Source organism: Rattus norvegicus, chromosome 1 (genome assembly GCF_036323735.1).
Source record: "Rattus norvegicus strain BN/NHsdMcwi chromosome 1, GRCr8, whole genome shotgun sequence".
In the NCBI taxonomy this organism is placed as follows: domain Eukaryota; kingdom Metazoa; phylum Chordata; class Mammalia; order Rodentia; family Muridae; genus Rattus; species Rattus norvegicus.
Window position 1 is genome coordinate 205,371,414 of NC_086019.1, and position 22,732 is coordinate 205,394,145.

At 46.7% G+C, this 22,732-nt stretch overlaps 1 protein-coding gene across 11 annotated transcripts; it reads right to left on the minus strand.

Moving 5' to 3' along the window:
- Positions 1-289: 289 nt before the first annotated feature.
- Sirt3 (sirtuin 3) lies at positions 290-22,732 on the minus strand. Of its 11 annotated transcripts, none has more exons than XM_063286528.1 (7): positions 22,714-22,732; positions 13,786-13,974; positions 13,476-13,708; positions 12,245-12,345; positions 5,891-6,052; positions 1,509-1,718; positions 290-729 (listed from the first exon to the last, which is right to left on the minus strand). In XM_063286528.1, the coding sequence occupies exons 2-7, from the start codon at positions 13,830-13,832 to the stop codon at positions 709-711; spliced, it is 774 nt and encodes a 257-aa protein (XP_063142598.1). In that variant the 5' UTR covers positions 13,833-13,974; positions 22,714-22,732; the 3' UTR covers positions 290-708. The 11 variants fall into 11 exon arrangements, with proteins under 11 accessions (XP_063142598.1, XP_038963774.1, XP_063142583.1 ...); XM_039107846.2 differs by lacking the exon at positions 22,714-22,732 and adding an exon at positions 22,552-22,690; XM_063286513.1 differs by lacking the exon at positions 22,714-22,732 and adding an exon at positions 22,337-22,464.

Below are 22,732 nucleotides of genomic sequence, written 5' to 3' on the forward strand. Positions count from 1 at the left end.
GAGTAGTGGGAAGTGCCTTAGAGAGGGGATTTAGCTCAGTGGTAGAGCGCTTGCCTAGCAAGCGCAAGGCCCTGGGTTCAGTCCTCAGCTCCGGGGGAGGGGGCCTGGGCAGATGGGGATTCTAAAGGACGGGGTATTTTTGAGGGAATGTATGAGAGGGGCCTGAGTTAACACCAGGGTAAGCCAAGGGAAAAATGGGCTCAATTCTGTCATCCAGAGGAGAATACCCACACAACCTGAAATATGTCAACACTTACTATCCCAAAGAGACAAATGAAAGGATGCCACATTTTTATACTAAATTTATTTCATGCGAAAAATGATTTTTCAGTTAAAGATGCCACTTTACCGACCAACATGCTAGATTAGCCTAGCGTATCAGCTGTCTAGCGATGGGCATGCTGCCCTGCCCTCTTGGTAACTAAGGCCTCTGTCAGAAAGCAGCACTGTACTGCAAGCTTCAGCAGTGATGGGTGGACAGAGCACACACGTGGAGCTCCTTTGTATGGTAACACATGGCCCCAAGGGTAAAGGTCCCTGGTCAGCCTTAACAAAGGCAGCCTTGGGACTACTGCCCAGGACACATGTTGTGGTCTGGCCCATGTTTGTAAACCTGTCGGAGCTGTTTTCAGACATGAGGTCTCCCTGGGAATAGGATGATCTCCTGTGCGACTTTCCCGCAGGTGAAGAAGTAAGCCATAGTCTGTCTTATCCGTCCTGTCCATCCAGCTAGAACAGACAGAAGGGCAGTTACTACCACACGCCGAGAGGCTAGCATATCCCACACATGGATCAGTCATTGAAGTCAAGCAAAAATACTTTATGGAACAAACTTTTGTCTTTGAAGAAGAAAAGGGATCCCAGAAGGCCTAGCGCATAGGCAGCTAAATCAAGACTGTTTTCTAATAAATGGCACCTGCGTACATTTAGCTCTAAGAGCCTAACATTGGAACAAGACGATGTAATCCTGGTGGTTACATCTGTGGAAGCAGTACATGCCAAGGCTCCTTCTCAATATGTCCTGCTTCAGTTTGGTCCAGTTTCATTAAGAGCTCAGGCTAAACAAGAGGCTGGGAGCTTCTGCCAGTGAAAGTGAGGAGACCACAGGCCAAGGCCCAGAGCCACATAACATAACTGTGATACATTTGGGTGAGATCCTCTGGGCACTGCTTCACCTGCTTATAAGAACCACATATAACATGGTTCTCACAGGAAGATTCTTTTCTGTGACTCACAGGAACTGTAAAGCCTAGAACACAGTGTTCCCTGGCTTCCTAGTCCCAATGGCTGTAATGGGTAACAACACTGATTAACAAACCATCCCCGGTTGACTCTGTCCCATGCAGGGTGCAGCGAATGTCCGCTTCTCAGCCCTTGCCCTCCCCTAGGTCACAGACCCAAGTCCCAGCAGAGTTGTAGAGCAGGAAGCAGAAAGCCATCCTAAACCGTGTGCTGAGGGCAGTGACCAGAAGAGGATGCGCGGACTAGCCCAGAGCTGAGTTTCGTACCTTTCCATTTTCCCGCTGGATGAGATCCTGCAGCTCTTGTGTCCACCCCAGGAGGTCCACCAGCCTTTCCACACCCTGGACTACATCCCCTAGCTGGACCACATCTTTCCTTCGAGGACTCAGAGCAAAGGACCCCACCAAGTCTCGATTGATGAGCAGTCGGGGCACTGATTTCTGTACCGATTCAGACAAGCTGGCAAAAGGCTCCACCTGAAAGATAACCCAGAAGTGAAGGGCAGGGCGTCCATGCACATGAAGACGTTGAGAACTACAGTCACTGAGGCCTTAGAGCTGGAGAGAAAGCTGACACTGTGACACAGAGCCTGCCACTTAGTTTCTGAAGGTTGTTTACACTCTGGTCTGGGTGATCTCTTTCCCATCTATAGCCTCTCTCTGCTCAGTGGGCCAACACAAACCCTGACCTGTCCATACTCCGTCCTTCCTCCCTGTCTGTGTGCTCTGCCTGCAAGCATCCAAGCATCGTCCACTCTACAGCCTTGTCCCTGCTCTGAGCACCCCCTATACTTTCAGGACATAGAGGAGCAAGCATCCTTTACCAGCCTGCTACTGTCCCACCTCCTGGGTCCCCATCAGTGTCCTAAAGGGCAATGCTACTGTCACCAAGAATAACTGGGAAATGAGTGCATTTGGGGAGATACCAGCCTGGCTCTTATCTAAAGGGACAAGCCAGTTTTTACCTTTCACCAAGGAACTTTGAAATGGATTCTAGATTAAATGTGAACAACACAGCTGCTTAGCAAGTATGAGAGTGGTGCACCTATAATGCCAGCAGTCAGAGATGGAGACAGGGTCAGATGTTCAAGGTCATCCTCAGCTACACAGCAAGTTTTAAGGTCATCCAGACCCTCACCTCAAAACAAAATAAGGGGCCAGAAAGATGTCTCCGCAGTTAAGAGCACTTGCTGCTGGGTTTGGTTCCCAGCACCCACATGGCAGTTCACAACTGTACCTCCTGTTCTAGAGTATTCAATATCCTGCCCATAGGTACCAGACCCACAGGGTATACACACATACATATGTACATAAATATATACATACATACAGGCAAATATTCATATATATAATTTTCAATAAAAGGCAAAACAGGCCAAAAGACCTTAACAGCTCTTAAAAAGTAAGGGAAGGCCAAGACAGCTCAGTGTGTGAGGAGCTTGCCACCAATCCTGACAAGCCGAGTTTGATCCCCAGAATCCACATAGTTGAAGGACAGAATGGAGTCTCACAAATTGTTTTCTGGCCTACACATGCATAGAAACAAATTTTTTTTAAAGTTCATAAGAATAAAGACAAATGGGTTTGCAGGTGTGAGGAGGGAAAGGTGTTCTAGACGTGAACCTTCAGTGAGAGGAGAGGTGACTTGAGCACTGCCACACTGACGTCTACATAGAGCCACTGTGGAAAAGTGTATGGTGGGGTGCTTTATACACATCAGTTATGCTGCTAATCTACAGCGCAGAGGAAAGTGGGTGAAGGGTACAACTAGGCAAAGAAAGCAAATGGTACATAAACACGAGTGGGGACCTAAGATCTCACAGCGCCTGTGGAGGGAACTAACAAATGGTACATGATCACAAGTGGGGATCTAAGATCTCACAGCGCCTGTGGAGGGAACTAACCCAGGCTTTGCACTTGCTAGGCAAGCAACCCACAAAGCCACATCACCAGCCCCTCATACCTATTTATTACTTTTCAGACTGGCAGAAAACCAAAATAGGTCATTTTCATATTGGTGAATATAGGAGAAACTGGACTCTTTACCAAGTATCAGCATTTGCCCTGCAGAAGATGTGCAGAGGTGTAAATACAAGGAGAGTCACTGCAGGCAGACAACACAAATTACTGTGTGTCTCTACTGTCCACCAATGAGAAACTGCCTAGAGACATTTTCTTACAGGTCCAGACACAGTAGAGCTCCTGAGCGCTACGCAGTCTAGCATGTCACTATTTTTTCACAAACATGGGGTATAGAACACTGTAGATTTGTCACCCCACACTGGTAATGGATTGAGGCCTGTCCTGTCTGCCCTCACACTCACAAGACACACTAGCAGGGCACTAGCAAGGCTGCTCAGGTGGACGCTCACACCACCCACATAACACAGTGCGCAGCTTCTGGCTGCCCTTTGTTCCCAAGAAAAGATACCCAAGACGACATAGGCCAAAATATTAGTAGCTGCTGGTCTTTAAAGCTGAGTCTTAGGTCTGGAGAGATGGCTCAGAGGTTAAGGGTACTAGCTGCTCTTCCAGAGAATCCCAGCACCTACATGGCAGCTCACAGCTACCTCCACATCTAGTTCCTGGGGCTCAGATGCCCTCTTCTGGTCTCCACAGGCACCAAAAATATGTGCAGACATAACACCCACATATGGTAGCAAAATGTGGCAGGTAATAAAAATTAAAAGAAAATAAAGTTGATTCTTGACTTTGCCTCTGCTGTTGTAAATGAGTCACTGGTTGGTTGTTGGTTTCTGAGACAGGTTTTCTCTGTACAGTCCTGGCTGTCCTGCCTCTGTGCCCCAAACACTGGCATTTAAGGCGTGTGCCACCACCACCTGGCAGAAATGAGTAGAAGCATACGGTTGGCGGGCACTCTGTATTCGGAGTGGTTGTAATTCCAGCACTCTGAATACAGAAGCAGGGGGATCTCTGTGAGTTCAAGGCCAGCCTGGTCTACATACTGCGTTCCAGGACAGATTGGCTATGTAGAAAGACCCTGTCTCAAAGTAAACAAAGAAATCAGATGGTACATTTATAATCAGGGAGAAATGGCTATTTTCATTTTACTTCAAAAATAAAGGTGACTGATGGCCTTAGTATCCTTATCTGATAGCGCCATAATCAGAAGAACTGGGCCCATATACTGAGGACCACAGACCAGAGGCCCAACCCTTGACCCCTGACTGCCCCTCTACCCCCACCCAAGTCTGTCCTTCCTTCCAAACCTGTGTCTATCACAGCACTCTGGAAGTCTGTCCTTCCTTCCAAACCTGTGTCTATCACAGCACTCTGGAAGTCTGTCCTTCCTTCCAAACCTGTGTCTATCACAGCACTCTGGAAGTCTGTCCTTCCTTCCAAACCTGTGTCTATCACAGCACTCTGGAAGTCTGTCCTTCCTTCCAAACCTGTGTCTATCACAGCACTCTGGAAGTCTGTCCTTCCTTCCAAACCTGTGTCTATCACAGCACTCTGGAATCTCCTGCTTGCTCACCTTTCACCCAGTTCCTTCCTCAGGTCCCTCCTGACTCTGCTTCCCACGCCCGCATTTCGTGACCATGTACTTTTAAAAGGTATTCCAGCGTTGCTACCAGATACCTGTGTAAGGCTGAGCTGGTGTCCTCAGACCCATGCGATGGGAACAGGCCCCACCGTAGTCCTGTGGTAGCGTACTCTCTCCCACGTCCTACGTGGCATAGTGCCTTCTGCCTTTACACCACAGTCCTGGACCCCTGCTGGTTTATCTAACCATCTGCCAAGACCATCCAAGCCCAGCAGCAGGGCCTTTGTGGAGCCCTGTCCTGGCCAACTCACAGCACAGCCCACAGGAGCCTTCTCAGCAGAAAGCAGAGCATCAGGCTTCCCTGTGGTCACCCCCACAGCCCAGGCCTCACTGCCGGCCACTGTGGGGTGCCCCACCAAACCTTAAGCGGGAAGTCCTACCTCTTTATTGAAACCTACTGATAAGGCTCACCCCTCCTCAGCCCATGCCACACTGTTCCTTCACTCTCACACTTCCCTTCTGTACACCCATCCATAATGGTGCCTTAGTTTTGAGTCTCACTTTAGTGGTATAAAGCACCAGACTGGCCTGGTTCACATCATGCAGGAACAGTAACAGGCTGAGTGCACAGACCTCGGCCTCCGCACATCTGGCCTCCTGAACACAGCCTTTGGACTTTCTGCCCCTGTGTCTACACATGGATGGGTTCCAGCCCGTGGTCTTCCCTCTTTACACCTTTTGGAAACTTCCTGGCATTCAGACTCTGATGCAGATCAACAGCTTGTACCCCTCCAGTGGTCACCTCCATACAGAGCCACAAACATACCACATGTAGACCCCAACCCCACTGGTCCCCACCAGCTAACTGCTGATGCGCAGCCAAACCTCCTCCCACCAAAGTTCACTTCAGGACTGCCATGTGCTTCCCATCCCATAGTACAAGCTCTGTGCCAAGATCAGTCCTTCAGCCCGGCCTCATGGCTAACCTTTTAATACGCCCTTACACCTCCTACATAGCCATTGCTCTCAAACCCCAAGTGTCACCACCAGAGAGACTCTACTCACCTAAAAAGGTAGCACCATCAACCAGGCCCTAGCCCTCCATACCCCCCTCCCATCCATCCCCACATGAATTTCAACAAACCTCCAGGGAGGTCCCAAGAATGAGTAGCAGATCTGCCAAGGCGAAATCAGCCACATGTAGTAAGAACCTTGCTGGCAGCTGCTCCCCAAAGAACACAATGTCAGGTTTCACAACGCCAGTACAGACAGGGCAGCGGGGCACCCTGTCTGCCATCACGTCAGCCTGGGGAATCAGAGAGGAAGGGAGAGGAAGATGACTTTTAAAAGACAGAAAGGCAATGGCTTTTCAAGGCAATTTTGTCATAGACCACATGTGGCTTTAGCAATTTTTGTCAACTGTTTCTTAAATTGGGGGGGGGGGTGTTCTGAAATATGTCAAATCAAGTCCTAGTTTTACCCACAAATTCTCCTGTAGGTTCCACCTCGGATGGCCCACAGCCCTTAGAGTGTTCTGTAGGCATCCTGAACACAGTGAGAAAGGCAGCACGGGCCTGTCCCCAGTGTTCTGCTTCCACCCTAGATGTCAGCTGCAACTCACTGCTGACACTGTCAGGAGTGACCAGCGCTGCCACAGACTGCCTCCTCAGAGGCTAAGATAAAGTAGATGACAATTTCTAGTAACTGACCATAGACCATGTCTCACGCCAAACAGAAAAGGAGGCAATACACTTTCTGACAAGGCCACAGAAACATCCTTGTAAAATAAAGATTTATAGCTAACTAAGTAGGTTTTAGCAGAATAAATTCAGCAAGAATGAGTAGAAACAACTGCTAACAGGTGCCAGACATTATAAGCTACAGGTAATAAAACGATATTGTGTTTAAATTAAAAGGGGGAAAATGGCCAGCTTAAGATATCTAGGAAAAGAAAATTTTTGAATATTATGGATTATTTTTTAAAAGAACCAAATAGAACTTCTGGTAGTAAAAAGCAAAGATAAATTCCAATGAAAGAACTTTATTCTCTACAACACAACAAGGTATTGATAAGCTTGAAATAGACCAGAAGAAATCACCAGAATGCAACACAAGCAGTAGCAACAGCGTACACTGCAGAGAAGCCACGACTGGACTGCCGGACAGAAGGTGAATGCTCATCTACTCCGGGAACACGGAGAGGGGAGGAAGGGGGTGGAAGTGATGAGCAGCTAAGGTGAGCCTGGCTGGGGATTCCCCTGCAGTGACAGAAGCAGAATGAATCAAAGGGACGCATATGGAAACACAACACAGGGAAGCTGCAAATTCTTAAGGAAAAAGTCTGAAAAATATGCAGAAAACATGATTAGCTAATGGATTTAGGAGAGCCAATTTCGGCATGGAAGAAGGAAAGTGAAGTCAGAGAGCTCCCAGATTATTAGGACTCCAAAGCCAAAGGAGACTGCGAACTGGTGAGAGGAGAGAGAACAAAAGACGTATCTGATAATGAACTATTAACTAAAATATACCAAAAGAACCTTTTTATTCCACTTTTATTTTGTATGTATAGGGCATGATGCCCATGTAAGTTGGCATGTAGGGACTGTTTCTCTGCCTCAGCATGTGAAGCCCAAGGATAGAACTCAGTTGTCGGGCTTGGCACCAAGCACCTTCCCTGTGGTACTTTGAAAAAGCAATGACCCCATAGGGCCAGGCCCTGGAGCGCCTGGCCTCAGCTGCAGTGCTTAGGGGGAAGTTTAGGAGGTGCTGCCTGGCTGGAGGAGACATAGCAGTGGGAGCAGACTTTGAGAGTTATCCTCACCCTGCTTCATGCTTGCCTTTAAAGATGTGAGCTCTTGGCTTCCTATTCCTGCAGCCATGCCTGCCTCTTGTTGCCTTGTGCCCCAACCAGGATGGACTCTTATCCCTCTGGAACCACAACAAAAAGTCTTTTTTTAAAACTGCCTTGGTCTTAAACTGCCTTGCATCTTAAAAAAAAAAAAAAAGTAAATTTGCCTGTGCAGCCATCCTGCTAGCTCCTACAATGAACTCCTAAAGTTCAACTAGAAGAAATCAATTTTGAAAATAGCAAACCACAGCTGGGTGGTGGAGAAGCACACCTTTAATCCCAGCACTTAGGAGACAGAGGCAGGCGGACCTCTGAGTCTGAGGCCAGCCTGGTCCACAGATTGGTTCCAGGACATCCAGGGCTGCACAGAGAAACCCTGTCTCAAAACAAACAAAAACACAAAACAAAACAAATAAAAAGAAGAGGAGGAGGAGGAAGAGGACGAAGAGGAAGGGAGAAAGAAGAAGGAGGAGGAGGGAGGGAGAGACAGAGGGAGGGAGAGACAGAGGGAGGGGAGAGAGAGAGGGAGGGGAGAGAGAGAAGGACAGGAAAGAGAAAGACCTCCCCAAAGAACAAAAGATAACAAGCAACCACCTGAAAAGATGCTCACCATTAAAAACCACCAAGGAATTGAAAATTAAATCAACAGGTATCACTGATCAGATCTGACCTGGATCCTGAACATGGATAATTAAAAAATACTGATGAGGACATGGAGCAGTAGGGGTTCTGGCTGCCAGTTGGAAAGCACAGTATCATAGTAACTTTGGAAGACAGGGTGTATGTGCATGCATGCCTGTGTGTGTTGCTGGGAACTGAACCCAGGGCCTCACATGAGCTAGTCAAGCTCTCTAAGCTATATCCATACATATACTACTAAGCTATAGCTAGCCCTAGTTCTTCTTACCAAACTAATCACACTTCTACTGTGATCCAAAAATCATGTTTAATATTTACCCAATGAATTTGAAGATTTACATTCACACAAAAACCTGCATAAAGCAAATGCATAAAGCATAAGCATTCACATTGCAGAGTGGATGAACCATGGCAAATCTAGACTAATTACACATTACTAATAAGAAGTCAGCTGTTGGGCCAGAAAAATACATAGAGGATGGGCGGTCTGATGGTGGCTGTTTTCAAGGCTTAATCCTAGAGGGTTTATTCGAGGATTGTGACAGGTGTGTGTGTGAGGGGTGAACAATGTCTTGTCCGTTAACTCACGCTGCCAAGCGAAAAAGGCCAGTACGAAAGTCTCCATACTGTATGATCCCAATGTTATGACATTCTAGACAAGACAGATCAGTAAGAAAACAAGATCAGAGTTGCTAAGGGTTGAAGTAGACGTAAGATGAACACGAAGAACCCAAAGGAGCTTGAGGAGAGCGGCAGTAGTCCAAACCCACAGAAAACGCCACACTAAGGTTACTGCGGGCTCCAGGAGTGTGTTGTCCACTCCACGTGAGTCCATCAGCTCAAGGTATCTGACTTTGGTGGGCATGCTGGCAGTGATGGAAGCTGTACGTGTAAAAGTATGGGTGCATGGTAACTATCTGACTTCCTACTTAATTCTGCCAAAACTCCAAAGATTCTAAAACAAAACAAAAAAGCTGATCTCCAAAGGCCATGTGCTGAGGACGCACTCCTCGCCTGTGGTACTGCTGTGGGGGTAGAACCCGTGGAAGACAGGACTCACTGGAGAACAGGTCATATGGAGCACGTCCTCAAAGGGGAGTGGACCCCTCCCTCTTCCTTCTTCTCTTTTCTTTGTAACCATGGGATGGGCACTTTTGTAACACTTCCCATCATGGAGTGCTACCTTGTCACAGTCCGGAAACATGGGCCAGAATCTCTGACACTGGAGCCAAGATAAACCTTTTGTCTTCTAAGTTTATTATTTGATGTATTTCTTGTAGTAACAAAAGCTGACATGGCCATCCTAAAACTTGTTAAAATTCATATTGCATAGGCTAGAGAAATGGCCTAGTGGTTAAGAGCACTGCTGCTCTTGCAGAGGGCCTGGGTTTGATCCCTAGCACCCACACGGTGGCTCACACTATCTGCAACTCCAGTCCCAGGGGATCCAATGCCCTCTTCTGACCTTGTACATCACACACACACACACACACACACACACACACACTCACACACATTCGTGAAATAAAGAACTTTAATTCATATTTCCTTGTGAATTGATGTCTTTATGCAGGTGAGGGCAGGCACAAGATAAGGCAAGGCCTGTGGTTGGGCAGTGAAAAAGTAAGGCGGGCACTGAGTTTGGAGAGGAGAGAGAGAGGAGAGAAGAACCAAGATGGAGGCAGAGGAGGACGACCCAGATCCGCGTGGCCTTAAATGGCCACAGGTAGCTATGAAAATCCTTAAGGGATGGATTTTTATAGGCAATTTGTCTTGTCTAGGTAGGCAGTTTATATCATTATCAATTGCTTGTGAGTTTATTGTGGGGATGTTTTTGTGAAGTGAGGATTTACTAATAAAAATCTGATTGATAAATTACAAGCTTCTAAAGCGTCAATTTTACTGAGATACTGGGAATTGTGACTATAACCGTAAGGGGTGGATGCTGGCAATATGAGCAGATTTCGCAGCAGAGTCTCAAGAGGGCAGCCGCTGCTGGGGCCAGAGAGTAGCTGACAGCAGTGTGGGATGGAAATTGGGAACTTAGAGAGTCAGGTCGAGACATTTTGCTGATTGAGATGAAAATGCCCCACAGATGCCATGAGGCCCTCTGGTGCCCACAAAAGCACGGAATAGTGTATCTTTTTTATTATTTACCACTACCTTTCCTGACTTTAAAACTTGCTACAAACTACAGTAACCAAAGCAGTGATGCTGGCATAAAAAAAGATGGACAGGGGTTGGGGATTTAGCTCAGTGGTAGAGCGCTTGCCTAGCAAGCGCAAGGCCCTGGGTTCAGTCCCCAGCTCCGGAAAAAAGAAAAAAGAAAAAAAAAAAAAAGATGGACAACTCAATAGAACAGAGCAGAGAGCCCCAAACAAATCCCTACATACATGATCAATACTTTTAAAAAAGGATATCAAGCCTATTATTGGGGAGGAAGTATAGTTTGGGCACTATAGTAGCATGGTGGTGCACACCTGTCATCCTAGAATTTAGGACACAGAGGCACGTGGATCTCTGCAAGTTCAAGGCCAGCACGGTCTACATAGCAAGTTCCAAGCTAGCCAGGGCTACAGAGTGAGACCCTGTCACAAAGTGGGTTGAGGGGAGCCTGAGAGAAGCTGGAGAAACAGGGGAGTTTAAAGTACTGGCTGCTCTTCCAAAGGACCTGAGTTCAATTCCTAGCACACACATGGTGGCTCACAGCCTGTCCACATTCCAATTCCAGGGGATTTGACTCCCCTTCTAGCCTTGGGCACCATGCACACACACAGAGCACAGACATACATCCAGCTAAACACCCATGCACATAAAACAAATAATATCAAATTTTAAAGTGCTAAAAAAAAGTGGATAGGTACAGTGAAAAGATGAATTCTTTAAGGAAGAAAGTCCCAGTTGAACAGCCTGTTGTGAGTCCTTAAATGGAATGTGTGTCTTTGTAAGGCAGGTGGCAGGCAGGTCTGCAGACGAACATGCACTCACCAGCACATGCAGACCTCATGAACTATGCCAAACAAGGCTTCACGGGAGACAAGTTCACCCCTCACACCTCTCACAACCCCAAAACAAACCCTCTGAGATTAAGCTATGAAAACGGGTCACGATCAGATGTCACATTCTCTACTTCCTGAATTGTCTTTGAGATCAGAATACTAAGATCCAAAGAAGTTCAAGGCCAGCCTGGTCTACAGAGTGAGTCCCAGGACAGCCGGGGCTACACAGAGAAAGCCTGTTTTGGGGCTTGGGGGAAGCTTCAAATAAATGTAATTCTTTGTTCTAGACTAGATTGACTTCATCTCAGCTGGTAAGTTGGAACTGTGCATGTATTGTATACAAAAATTAATTCAAAATGGATCAAATTCATAAACGAAAGAACATTTAAACACTGAGAAGAAAACACAAGAAAAACTATGATAGTTGCCAAAAGCCCAGCCAACCAAACAACCTGACAACACTGAGCATTGCCCAATGCTCTGCACAGTGGACAAAGTCATCAGCGTAACTGCAGTGCAGGAGCAGGAGACAAAGGGCAGGGATGTACATGGGTCAGCCTCTTTGGAAAGGTCAAGGAAACCTCAGAAATTTAAGTCAGGTTCACCACAGACGTTAACAATTTCACTCCTATGAATATAATGAAAAGAATCGAAAGCAGGGTCTCCAAGAGTTGTCGGCACACCCACACCCACATTCTCAATGGCCAAAAGGGAGGAGCAACACAAGCGTTCATCAAAAATAAACACCTTGTCGGAAACAAACAAGCAAGCAAAGAAGCGAGCAGAGCCGAGCCTGGTAAGATACACTTGTAATCCCAGCACTGGGGAGGCAGAGACAGGCAGATCCTTAGGGTTGCGTGGCCGGCCAGCCTAGCTATTTTAGTGAGTTTCAGACCTCCGTGGGCATCCTGTTTTAAAAACAAACAAATAAACAAGCACAAAACAAACTATTATAAGATCCTCCACCCCCAAGAACTGCAGAAGGCAGAGTCCATTTCGGGAGGTGACTCACCCGTATGTCTTCCCCTGGGAAGGACCTTCGACAGACCGTGCACGTAGCTGATACAAAGGACCCATGAGCTTCAACCAGCTTTGAGGCAGGGATACCAGATGCTGAAATCCAAAGCAAATCTCAGTGTCACAGCCTCTGGGATGGCTATGCAAGTATACAAGCACACCTGCTGGGCTTGATGAAACTAGGTTTCAAAAACCTGTATATGAGCAAAGACTTCTTAGCTGCATGTAGTGGCTCAAACACATAACCCTAGCACTGTGGAGGCTGAGGCTAAAAAACTGAGATTCCGAGACAGCCTGAGCTACGACGGAGTAAATTCGAGGTTTATGGGGGGGCTGTAGCAGAACCTCCTCAACAACAAACAGTCCTCATGAAGTTTATTACTGCTCTTTGGTAACTGCAGTGCTTAAACCCAAAGCCAAGAATTTCCTACCTTCCCCTAAAACCATTCCTTCTGCTTAGGGGAACTTGGGGTAGCCACTACTGCCTCTGGTGCTGGGCTGTAGACTCCTTCTCACAGGATTCTATCCCTGCAATGTGATGTCTTACTTCAGACCACAGCACCCCACAGAATGGCAGAGTGGGTGGATCTGCCATGGGCCTGCAGATTGCATCTTGGGGAAGCACTAGCACCTCCCTCAGGGTACTCAGGCTCTAACCATTGCTATCTCGGTATGAAGCTGAGCCAAGATGTCACTGACTGGGACAACACTGAAATGTTGGAGGCTCTTCAGTACAACGGCATCAGAGTTGTGCTTCAACAAGGCTTTATCTTTCATAGATATCCATAAACATCTAGACATTGTTTCTATATTAACGCCATGATGTGAGGGATCTGCCTGAAAATAATCTGAGGGCGAAAGAGATGGAGGGAACAGAGAATAAGGACTGGCCATGTGTCGTACATGGGAACTGAGAGAAAGGCCTAAGGGTTCCTTAGGTGGGAGCCAGAGAGCCAGAGATGGAGGGACAGTGAGAGAAGGGAGGGAGGGAGAGAGAGAGAGGGAGAAACACTAGATTCAAAATAATAAGACTTTTAGTTCCATCTAAACTCAGAACCCAGAAGGTGTGTAGGAGACAGGCCTGCAGAGAGGTTTCCATGTGGCCCCAAACACAGAAGTGGTAAAGGCATAGCCAGCTGCCTAGCAACAGTCCCAGGGCCAACATAAACACTAGGCCATGGACGGCCTGAGAAACAGGCACAGACATGCAAGGGGCCAAGGCTCACCTCTCTCAAGCCCGTCGATGTTCTGTGTGTAGAGCCGCAGAAGCAGCTCCTTGTCGTGAAGCAGCCGAAGGAAGTAGTGAGCGACATTGGGCCTGTAGTGCCCAGGGTACAGCTCCTTGGCCAACGTGAAAAAGGGCTTGGGGTTGTGAAAAAAGAAGCCTAGTTCAAAGATGGCCTCAGGGTACGGGATGTCATACTGCTGAAGGTTGCTGTAGAGGCCACTCCCTGGGGATCTGTAGAGAGAAGGGAAAGGTTGAGCCGCCCTACAGAAGACAGTGAGGAAATGGCATCCAAGGGAACTGCAGCATACCTGAAGTCTGGGATACCACTGGGTGTGCTGATGCCAGCCCCCACCATGACCACAACCCTACTGCAGGCTCTGGTCCGAAGCAGCTCAGCTACGTCCTGCAGAGACAGCTTCTTCTCACTGTGTCCTCCACATCCAAAGCCGCCTGAGGCTCCCACAGAGAGGGATATGGGCCTTCTCCCACCTGTAATACTGACGGCAAGAGCACAGAAGAAAGGCAGCAGGCAACAGTCTTAGGCTAGCAAGAGTGACCTCGGCTGGACTCTTCCCACCATCAAAGGTGGACCTGGCCTCTCCAGTGCATCCAAACAACCACTTTCCCAACACGCATGACTACCAACTAAATCACAGAACCATCTCGCATCAGGAATTGAGATTCACTTGGGGGCAAAACATTTCTGGTTTACAGACAGGTTCACTGATTACATCCAGGAACCAACACAGTCCCATCATCAATGGCGTGAGCTAGAGGGCTCTGAAAAACCACAGCTGCTTGGCCAGTTGGAACTTTAGAGTTGGAATGTTGCAGATCCAGAGCTAAACTTATCTTGAGTCACCTTTAGTCCCCTGGATAGGATAGGTAACATCCTTCTGACTATGAAGTAAGACCTTTGGAATGTCTTGACTTCAAAGAATACAAGCTTCCACCAATCCAGGAGCTAGACTCTCATTAGGTAGTATCTGAAACCTACAGCAGATTTTACTGTTTGACTTTAACCCACCTACCTGATGTTCCCCTGATGTATTCAGTAAATACATGAATTTCTGACTGTCTTTTATTCTGTGACTGAAAGTTTGTATGACTCCTTCCCTAAGTGAGACTTTATTTCGTGTAATCTGAGTCCATGTTTCCAGTATGGTCACTCATACTGGGCTCACAATAATCTATGCCTTATTCGCTCTGAAGCAAGAGCTGTGCTTTGTGTCCAAGGTCTAGGCACTCAGAGTGAGATGCCCATAGATGATCCCATCCCATCAGAGGAGTCATCAGGATCCAGAACAGGCCTTTGTGTCCAACTGTCTATGTTGCCTTCTTGGACAGATGCGTGAGAGTCCTCCCTGGGGTCCAGAGTCTGGGCCTGCCTTGGTTTGGTTGATGGTCCACTGGCTTATCTCACTGAGTACTGTACTGGCCGCCTCTTTTGCAGAGCAACTGTCAGAATATCTGAACATCTGTAATAGAACGTTTATCAGAATCTGTTTCTCAGCCTTCACACTTTCCTTTCTTCCTCACTGCAACCTGGCCCTTCCTTTTAGTTTAGAACTCCTGTGGGGGTCTAGTCATAAAGATGGTTAAGATAAGAGGCACTTGCTCTCTCTAGTCCATCAGGGCAGAGGATTCAAACTCCCCCAAGAAGCACAACAGCCTCACAGAGAAGCCTCTGACAAGAGATTTTGTTCCCTTGGAAGAAACCTTGTTCCCAGCTGGGAAGAATACATAAGAGGCAATCGCTTTGTGTCCTAGGCACCCTTTCTTTCCTGCCAGCACACCGGATAAGCACAAAATACAGTGGGCGGAACTGCTCAGTGAGAAGCAAGGGGCTACTTACAACAGCCCGAATGCAGACCCCAGCAGCAAGCAAAGCGGGCGCCAGGTCCAGGGACAAATGCACTAACGGAGAGACAGCTCCGAGGAAGGAGCAGGCTTTGGAGAACACCTGCCAGTCAGTACTCCAACTGTCATAGGTTGAGAATTACAATAGTTCAACTTGAAAGTATCTGAACAATGGGGAACACTTGATATTTCTAAATTGGTTTTGTTTTCTGTGCAAAACCAGATGTCCCAGGGAATAAAAGGCAAAAATAGGCAAACTAATTAGAATTTCAAAGCATCTCAGGGAAGAAATTATTAAAACTGCTGATTTCTGTGAAATAAAGGTTTAGAAATGAGCAAAACTTTTTTTAATTAATGTTAAAACAATAGGAAATAAACCTTAGAGATTGTGTTAGAATTTAAAGACAAACTCCAAGGACTCTAACTCCCCTCCATTCCAGTCTCCTCTATGCTTTCTGAACTTGCCTCTTCTTTTTATTGTTTTATTTTTCGAGACATGGTTTCTTTGTGTAGCCCTGGCTATCCTGGAACTCACTCTGTAGACTGGACTGGTCTCCAATTCAAAGCTCACCTGCCTCTGCTTTCCCAAGTGTAAGGCAAAAAGCTGTGTGCCACTATCCCCACTTCTTCCTGTATCACCCTTTCTTGTCTTATCTAGAGGAAAACAATTCTGTATCAGGGCCAGTGTGGTGGTTCAAACCTTTAATCCCAGTGCTTGGGAGGCAGAGGCAGACAGATCCCTGTTATTTCTATGCCAGCTGTGACTACACAGAAAGACTCTGTATCAAATAGCAAAATAAATAAATAAAAATATTCAATTTCAAACCTGAGTCAGGAGGCTGAGATGTCTATTTAACATATCAAAGCAGAGATCTGCCCTCCAGGTTCTCCCAGCACCTCAGTCCCTATCGATAAACACTATGGTTGCCACATCTCACCTGAACTCTCCAACTCAGAGTCTGCACTGCCCTTCCCCCAAGAGGCTCTTCCCTATATAATCCAGACATTGGGTGCCTGCCTCTCTTTTGTACCGTTGGCCTCCTGGAAGCTGTACTTGGTTTCCCTCTCTCCCTTCCCCTCCCCTTCTCCCTACATGGTTCAGGGTCATGACCACTGTGGACTCTCCCAGATCTACCTGCCTCTGCCTATGCTCTCTTGTAATAAACTCTCCTCCATCATACCTAGGGGCAGTCATGTCCTTTTCTTTCCTTTTATATTTCTTTTTTCATAAAAAAAATTCTGTATCAAAGGGAAAAAATGGTTATACCTCTATGTTGGTTTGAATAAGAATGGCCCCCACAGGCTCATAGATTTGACTGTTTCAGCACCAGGAAGTTCTTGAGAGGGATTAGGAGGTGTGGCATATGTGTGGCTTTGTTGAAGGAAATGTGTCACTGGGATTGGGCTTTGACATTTCAAAAGCTTATACTAGGCCCAATCTGTCCCTGTTTTCGGATCAGGATGAAACTCTCGGCTACCTTTCCAGCACCATGCTTTTCTGCCTGCTGCCATGCTCCCCAACACGATGATAACAGACTGACCAAGCCTCTGACTATAAGCAAGTCTCCGTTAAATGCTTTCCTTTAGACGTGCTGCCATGACCACAGGCAGAGCTACAGAGGAACCCTGTCTTGAAAAAGAGTTGCCACAGTCATGGTGTCTCTTCACAGGAATAGAACAGTGACTAAGACAGCCTCTTCTGGGAGAAAGCCTACATGCAAAGGACAGTTGTAGAAAGGGTAGGTGAAGTTCTTGGACTTACACCACAAAACAGAGTACAGAATCCAGAAACAGAAATAGTGATGTGATTTACAGCAAAGGTATCCAGAGCTCCGCAGTGGAGAAAAGTTCATTGTGTCGCTCTTGCTTTATATTTAAATGCTGGAATAAACAGATGTCAATCGGACAGAATAATTGACACCCTCCTTCACAGCATATATAAATATTGATTAGAGATAAGCCAAGCACATTGGTAATCATGGCTACTCAAAAGCTACTCAGAAGAGGTAGGAGGGCCCTTTAAGACTAGGAGTTCAAAGCCACCCTTGGCAACATAGCAAGATCTCATCTCAAAAGATGATGCATCATGGTGTTGAACAATAAGAATTCTAAGAAAAATATCAAAGGGATAGCTTTCTGACCTTGGGATTGCAAAGAATTACCAACTACATTTAAAAAATAACAATAAAGCTTACTCTTCTGTAGAAAATAAGAAGCCTAGAGGAAGAAAGTATCATAAAACTATCTCTACCCCTGGACAAAGCCTGGGCTAAATTTTTTTGGTTATAGATTTCTTAATCTATATTAGGACTCTCTAGAATTTCCTTAAGAATTTCGGATCACGGGGCTGGGGATTTAGCTCAGTGGTAGAGCGCTTACCTAGAAGGCCCTGGGTTCGGTCCCCAGCTCCGGAAAAAAAAGAACCAAAAGAAAAAAAAAAAGAATTTCGGATCACCATTGCCTAATTCAGTTCCTAACAAGGCAAATGGGCAGTTTCATTAGCAGAGCGGGAAAGGCCTCCTTTGAAGCCTAGCAAGGCAGATGCTAATGCTAAGGGGGCCTGTTAACAAGGAAATCACTCCGTGCTGTAGTACCAAAGTACTCCCCAAGGATGTAATAGATACCATGATGTTTAAAGAACATTAAAATGCTCAGACTTTACACCATGATATAATTGGGATAAAAACGAGGCTCTAAAAATGATTCTAGAAAAAAAATCCCTACCTGAGAGCTAGAGGTACTGGGGTAAATAGCTCCTCAGGACAGCTTGCAAGACTCAGCAGCCAAACCTATACAGTCAGGCAAGGCCACGTGTGCAGCAAATCAGGGCTCTCCCCACACAGCTCTCAAAGGCTCCGGAGTTGCCTTAAATGCCAACCAACCTAGCCAGATTGCTAAGTTTCAAATTCATCCAGAGCCTTTGTCTCAAAAAACAAGACAGGAGTTAAAGAGATGGCTCCTTAGTCAAGGACAGTTGATGCTCTTCCTGAGGACCCATGTTCAACTGCTAGCACCCACGTGGTCTTGTCTATAACTTCAGCTCTAGAGGGCCTGTAGCTTCTGACCTCTTCCAGCACTCCATATGAACACATCCACATGCAGACATTCACACAACTACATATAACTAAAAGGAATAAAAATATAAAAAAACAGGTAGAGGGGCTAGAGAGATGCTCAGAAGTTAAGAGCATATACTGTTCTTCCATTCCCAGGGGATCATGCTCTTCTTCTGGTCTTCACAGGTACTGCATACATACAGTGCACAGAAATGCATGCAAGGAAAACACTCATACACATAAAATACATAAACTTTTAGAAATGATTTTAATAAAAATAAAAACTAAGTGATCAAGAAAGATCTCCTGGGGTTGGGGATTTAGCTCAGTGGTAGAGGACTTGCCTAGCAAGCGCAAGGCCCTGGGTTCAGTCCCCTGCTCCGAAAAAAAGAAAAAAGAAAAAAAAAAAAAAAAGAAAGATCTCCTACATCAATCTATAGCCTCTACACCACACACACACACACACACACACACACACACACACACACACACACACACACCTGCTTGTTTAAAAACACATACGAGGAGGGGGTACAATACAAAGAGCACAGAGTCTGCAACCTAGCCTGAAAATGCCTCCCACCCACCCCATCCCACCCCATCAAATTCTGCAGCCAGAGAAACACTGGGCACGGCAGCTTCACTTGGCCCTGGAAGGTTCCTGAGTCTACAGCCTTGACTCAGGACTCTCCTGAAATCTAACCAAGCGGCAATGTCCCCATCACCATGGAATTCTGCTCTGAATTCAAGACTATCAGCCTCTGGACACAGGTACTTTCCTCACATCTTGAGAGCTGGAGAACCAGATCAATTCTCCCATCAGATGGCCCCAGTCACCAGTACAGAGGCCTCTCCACACTGGTGGGAACAGATCAAACAGATCAAATTGACAACCCTCCCCCAAATAAATGACTAGTCTAAAGTTAATATTGACATAAAACAGGCATCTGAGCATGTCTCTTTTACTCAAATACAATCCAGAAATCAAGATGTTATAAGCACACCTTTAGACACTTCAGAGCCTGTCTTCTAGCAAGATGATCCTAGCAGTGTTTGCTCTCGTCACTTCCTTTGCTCCTTACAGAATCAACTTCATATCCTGCTGCCTGCTTTCCCAGAAGCTCTCCTAGAATGCCATTCTACTGATAGTTTTAACCCTTCAGTTTAGCCAAACAAAGGGAGGGTGTGTTAATATCGAAATCTAAGTAACCCTTTCCCAATCAGCATACTCTGCCTGAGAAGCATGACCTCCCCTTTGGAGTACCATAATCCCTCAGGGTCAAATGCCTTGCTGAATCCCAAAAATAATCACTGGCCTCCTCTTAAAGGCAGCAGTGCTGGCTCTCACTCCTGTTAGAGTGCCTGTAGCTGGCATTCGCTACTTTGTGGGTTCTTTCTTCCACCCTTCTGTACCCCTTTTCTTCAACCCTTTTAAACCCCAAACACTAGATAAGAGAGAAGAAAAGGGTAGAGAGGAGAGGAAAGGAAAGAGAGCCACGCATAAAGCTGGGTCGGAAAGGGGACAGTGTTGTTGTTAGACTGTTTTTCCTGCTGATTAGGGTCATCGAGTTCCTTGTGGCAAGTTTGATCTTTGACATCAGGATATCTAATTTCTTCTTGTTTCTTCTTTGAGCATGACTACTTAACCGACTATGACCAGCAACAAAAACCCACCCACCTCTTGGGGTCCTACCATTTATATACCCTCTGAAAAGTCCCCAGAATCCCAAATGTCATGCAATCACAGAAACTATCTGCAGCTGGCAATATTTCTCTCTCTCTCTCTCTCTCTCTCTCTCTCTCTCTCTCTCTCTCTCACACACACACACACACACACACACACACACACACACACACACCAGAGCATGAGGCAAATCATAGTCAGCTGCTACGGACAATCTGAAGCAGCCCCTATAAAGTCCCTGAGATGAAGAGACCCTGAGGCTAGTACTGAGTACTGCCCAAGACATTGCAAAGAGACAAAGGATGAAGTCATAAAAGAGTCCCAAAATCTAAAATCAAGAGCAGAAGAAGTGTTCTGTAAAGGTACCCCCTCCTCAGACATCCCAGAGCTCCTGTGTTCGGGTTGATGACAGCCAGACAGTCCCACAGATGATCTTGTATTAGAAATGCTTCCACAAATTAGTCTTTTCTGATCCCTGCTTTACCTCAGCACCCAGAAGTCTGGTATAGAGAAAGAGCTCTGTAGCAGTAGCTTAAATGAACAACTCTTTACTAAATTCTTTCCTGCATCAAGTGCATATACCACTGTCTACCTGAATATCCATCCATTATAGGGTGCTAACAACTGTGAGCCCTAAAAATGTAAGGACTCCAGGCTCTAGTTCCGTGGTACCATGCTAGCCTACCAGAAAAGTGCAAAGCCTGAATTTGAAACCCAGCACTAATACACACAAAATTTGCACATCATATGATAAATTGTCCTGTGTTGTGTGTTGTTTGAGCTCACTGAGAAGATGGCTTTGGAAGGCAAGGCCAACAACCCCATATCAGGCCCATGTTTGTCTCAAAGTCCAAAGTCTGGAGAGCTGGTCCCCTAACTGTGTGATAGGATGGAGAGAGAACAGCAAAACAGCCCAAGCGTGAAAACACTTGTGCCCTTGAGGACAGCTAGAAGGTGACCCATTTCCATGGGAGGTTATTTTGTTTATCCCAGTATAGGAAAGTGCCTGCCGTGGGAAGGAAACCCGAAGCTCAGACATGGGGGAAAGCTCATCGGGCAACTCCAACTGACCATCCCGGCTTTACTTTCTCTATCAGTTTCTGTTGGATGTGACAAGTGTCCAATTTGATATTACCTCTATCTGTTGCTTTACTAAAAAAAACCTCACTGAAGTGGTCACTCTATTCTGCCAGGGACTCCCTTTACTGGAAGTCCCAGCTGGCTACCTTAAAGGAGCTTCCTCAATAGATTTCTGCTGGATTGTTTTGAATATGCAATGTGATGATTTCTTTCTAACTTAATAAACTCACTCATTTCCAACTGAAAATATCACTGCTATTGATCCCTCTCAGGATTATACAGGAGAGTATACAATAGAAACACGTAACTATTTTGCAGACAGAATGACTGTTGGTGAAATTTTTGGCTCCACCACCTTTATAGGGGACAATTAAAACATAAGTAACAGCTGGATGTGGTGGCATGTGACCATAATCTCAGTAGCTTGGAAGTGGAAGCAAGCAGGATCAGGAGTTCAAGGTCATCCTTCTTCACCTAGCCAGCCCAAGGCCAGCTTGAACAAGAAAGAGACCCAGTCTTGGAAAATGGGGGAGGGGAGGGGAGGGGGAGGGAGGGAGGGAGGGAGGGAGGGAGGGAGAGAGAGAGAGAGAGAGAGAGAGAGAGAGCGAGCGACCCAGTCTCAAAACAATACAAACCATGTAACTTTACACAAGGCCGTCTACTGGGAATGTATGCTCAAAATGGGGTGCAAGCAAGATTATTCGTCACGTTATTTGTAATAATTCAAGATTAGAAAGTATTCAATAAGGAAATGGTGATATAAATTATAAGACATCCATACAATGAACTTCTGTAAAATAGTTCAAAGACTGGGCTGCAATGGAAACAGCTACATAGGAAAACATCTTTAAGGAGATGAGGTACAGATGGCCGGTCAGCAGAACCTTGTGACAGGGTGCACCTGCCGGGTCCTCTCTCCCGCAATTGCTTCCAGCTACCCGCCCCTAAAACACCGTTGACAGCTTATCTGCGGAGGCCCGTGTCTCCCCTGCTGTGGCTCACCTCCCGGACCCCACAGTCTGAGCGCGGCCAATACCAGTCGACAGCTCAGCGCCATGATGCTCTGCAGGCTTACGGCGCCTAGAGGGTCAAGTGCCATCCGAATCCCCGCCCCCGTAGGCCAAGCACCGCCCTATTCTCGCCAAGTCCCGCCCCCCCCCCGCGCTCCACCTCTCACACGGTTCCCAGGCCAGCCCTCGGAACGTTAACCCTATGTGTCGAAGGGTGGGTTTATGCCTGGTGTTGGCAGCTTCTCCGTCTGTGAGACTCTGACTTATTGGCTGGGGAGCCAAATCAGGAGATCTCATTGTTTTAACCGCGCTCGACCTCCTTGAGCAGGCGGGTGATAACTAACGCTCTCTGAGCGCTTACTGCGGTCAGGAATTACATCACACCTAGTCCTCGTCAGACACCATCCGGTTTCAGAGGACCCACGACTGAAGGCTTGAGGCTGCGTGACCAGTCGGTGGCCAGCTGTACCCAGGCACCTCTATAACGCCTCAAGGGCAAGGCCAGAAACCTCGGAGAAGTTTGGCCGAAGCCAAGAACGCGGTTACCTTGACGACCGCAACCCGT

Coding starts and splice junctions, on each gene's coding strand:
- Sirt3 (XM_063286513.1), bottom strand. CDS start 22,464: ATGAGATCTCCTGATTTGGCTCCCCAGCCAATAAGTCAGAGTCTCACA. Junction 13,975..22,336: donor CGAGGGCTGGCCTGGGAACC/GTGTGAGAGGTG, acceptor TCTTGCCGTCAG/TATTACAGGTGGGAGAAGGC. Junction 12,346..13,475: donor CATCGACGGGCTTGAGAGAG/GTGAGCCTTGGC, acceptor TTTGGATTTCAG/CATCTGGTATCCCTGCCTCA.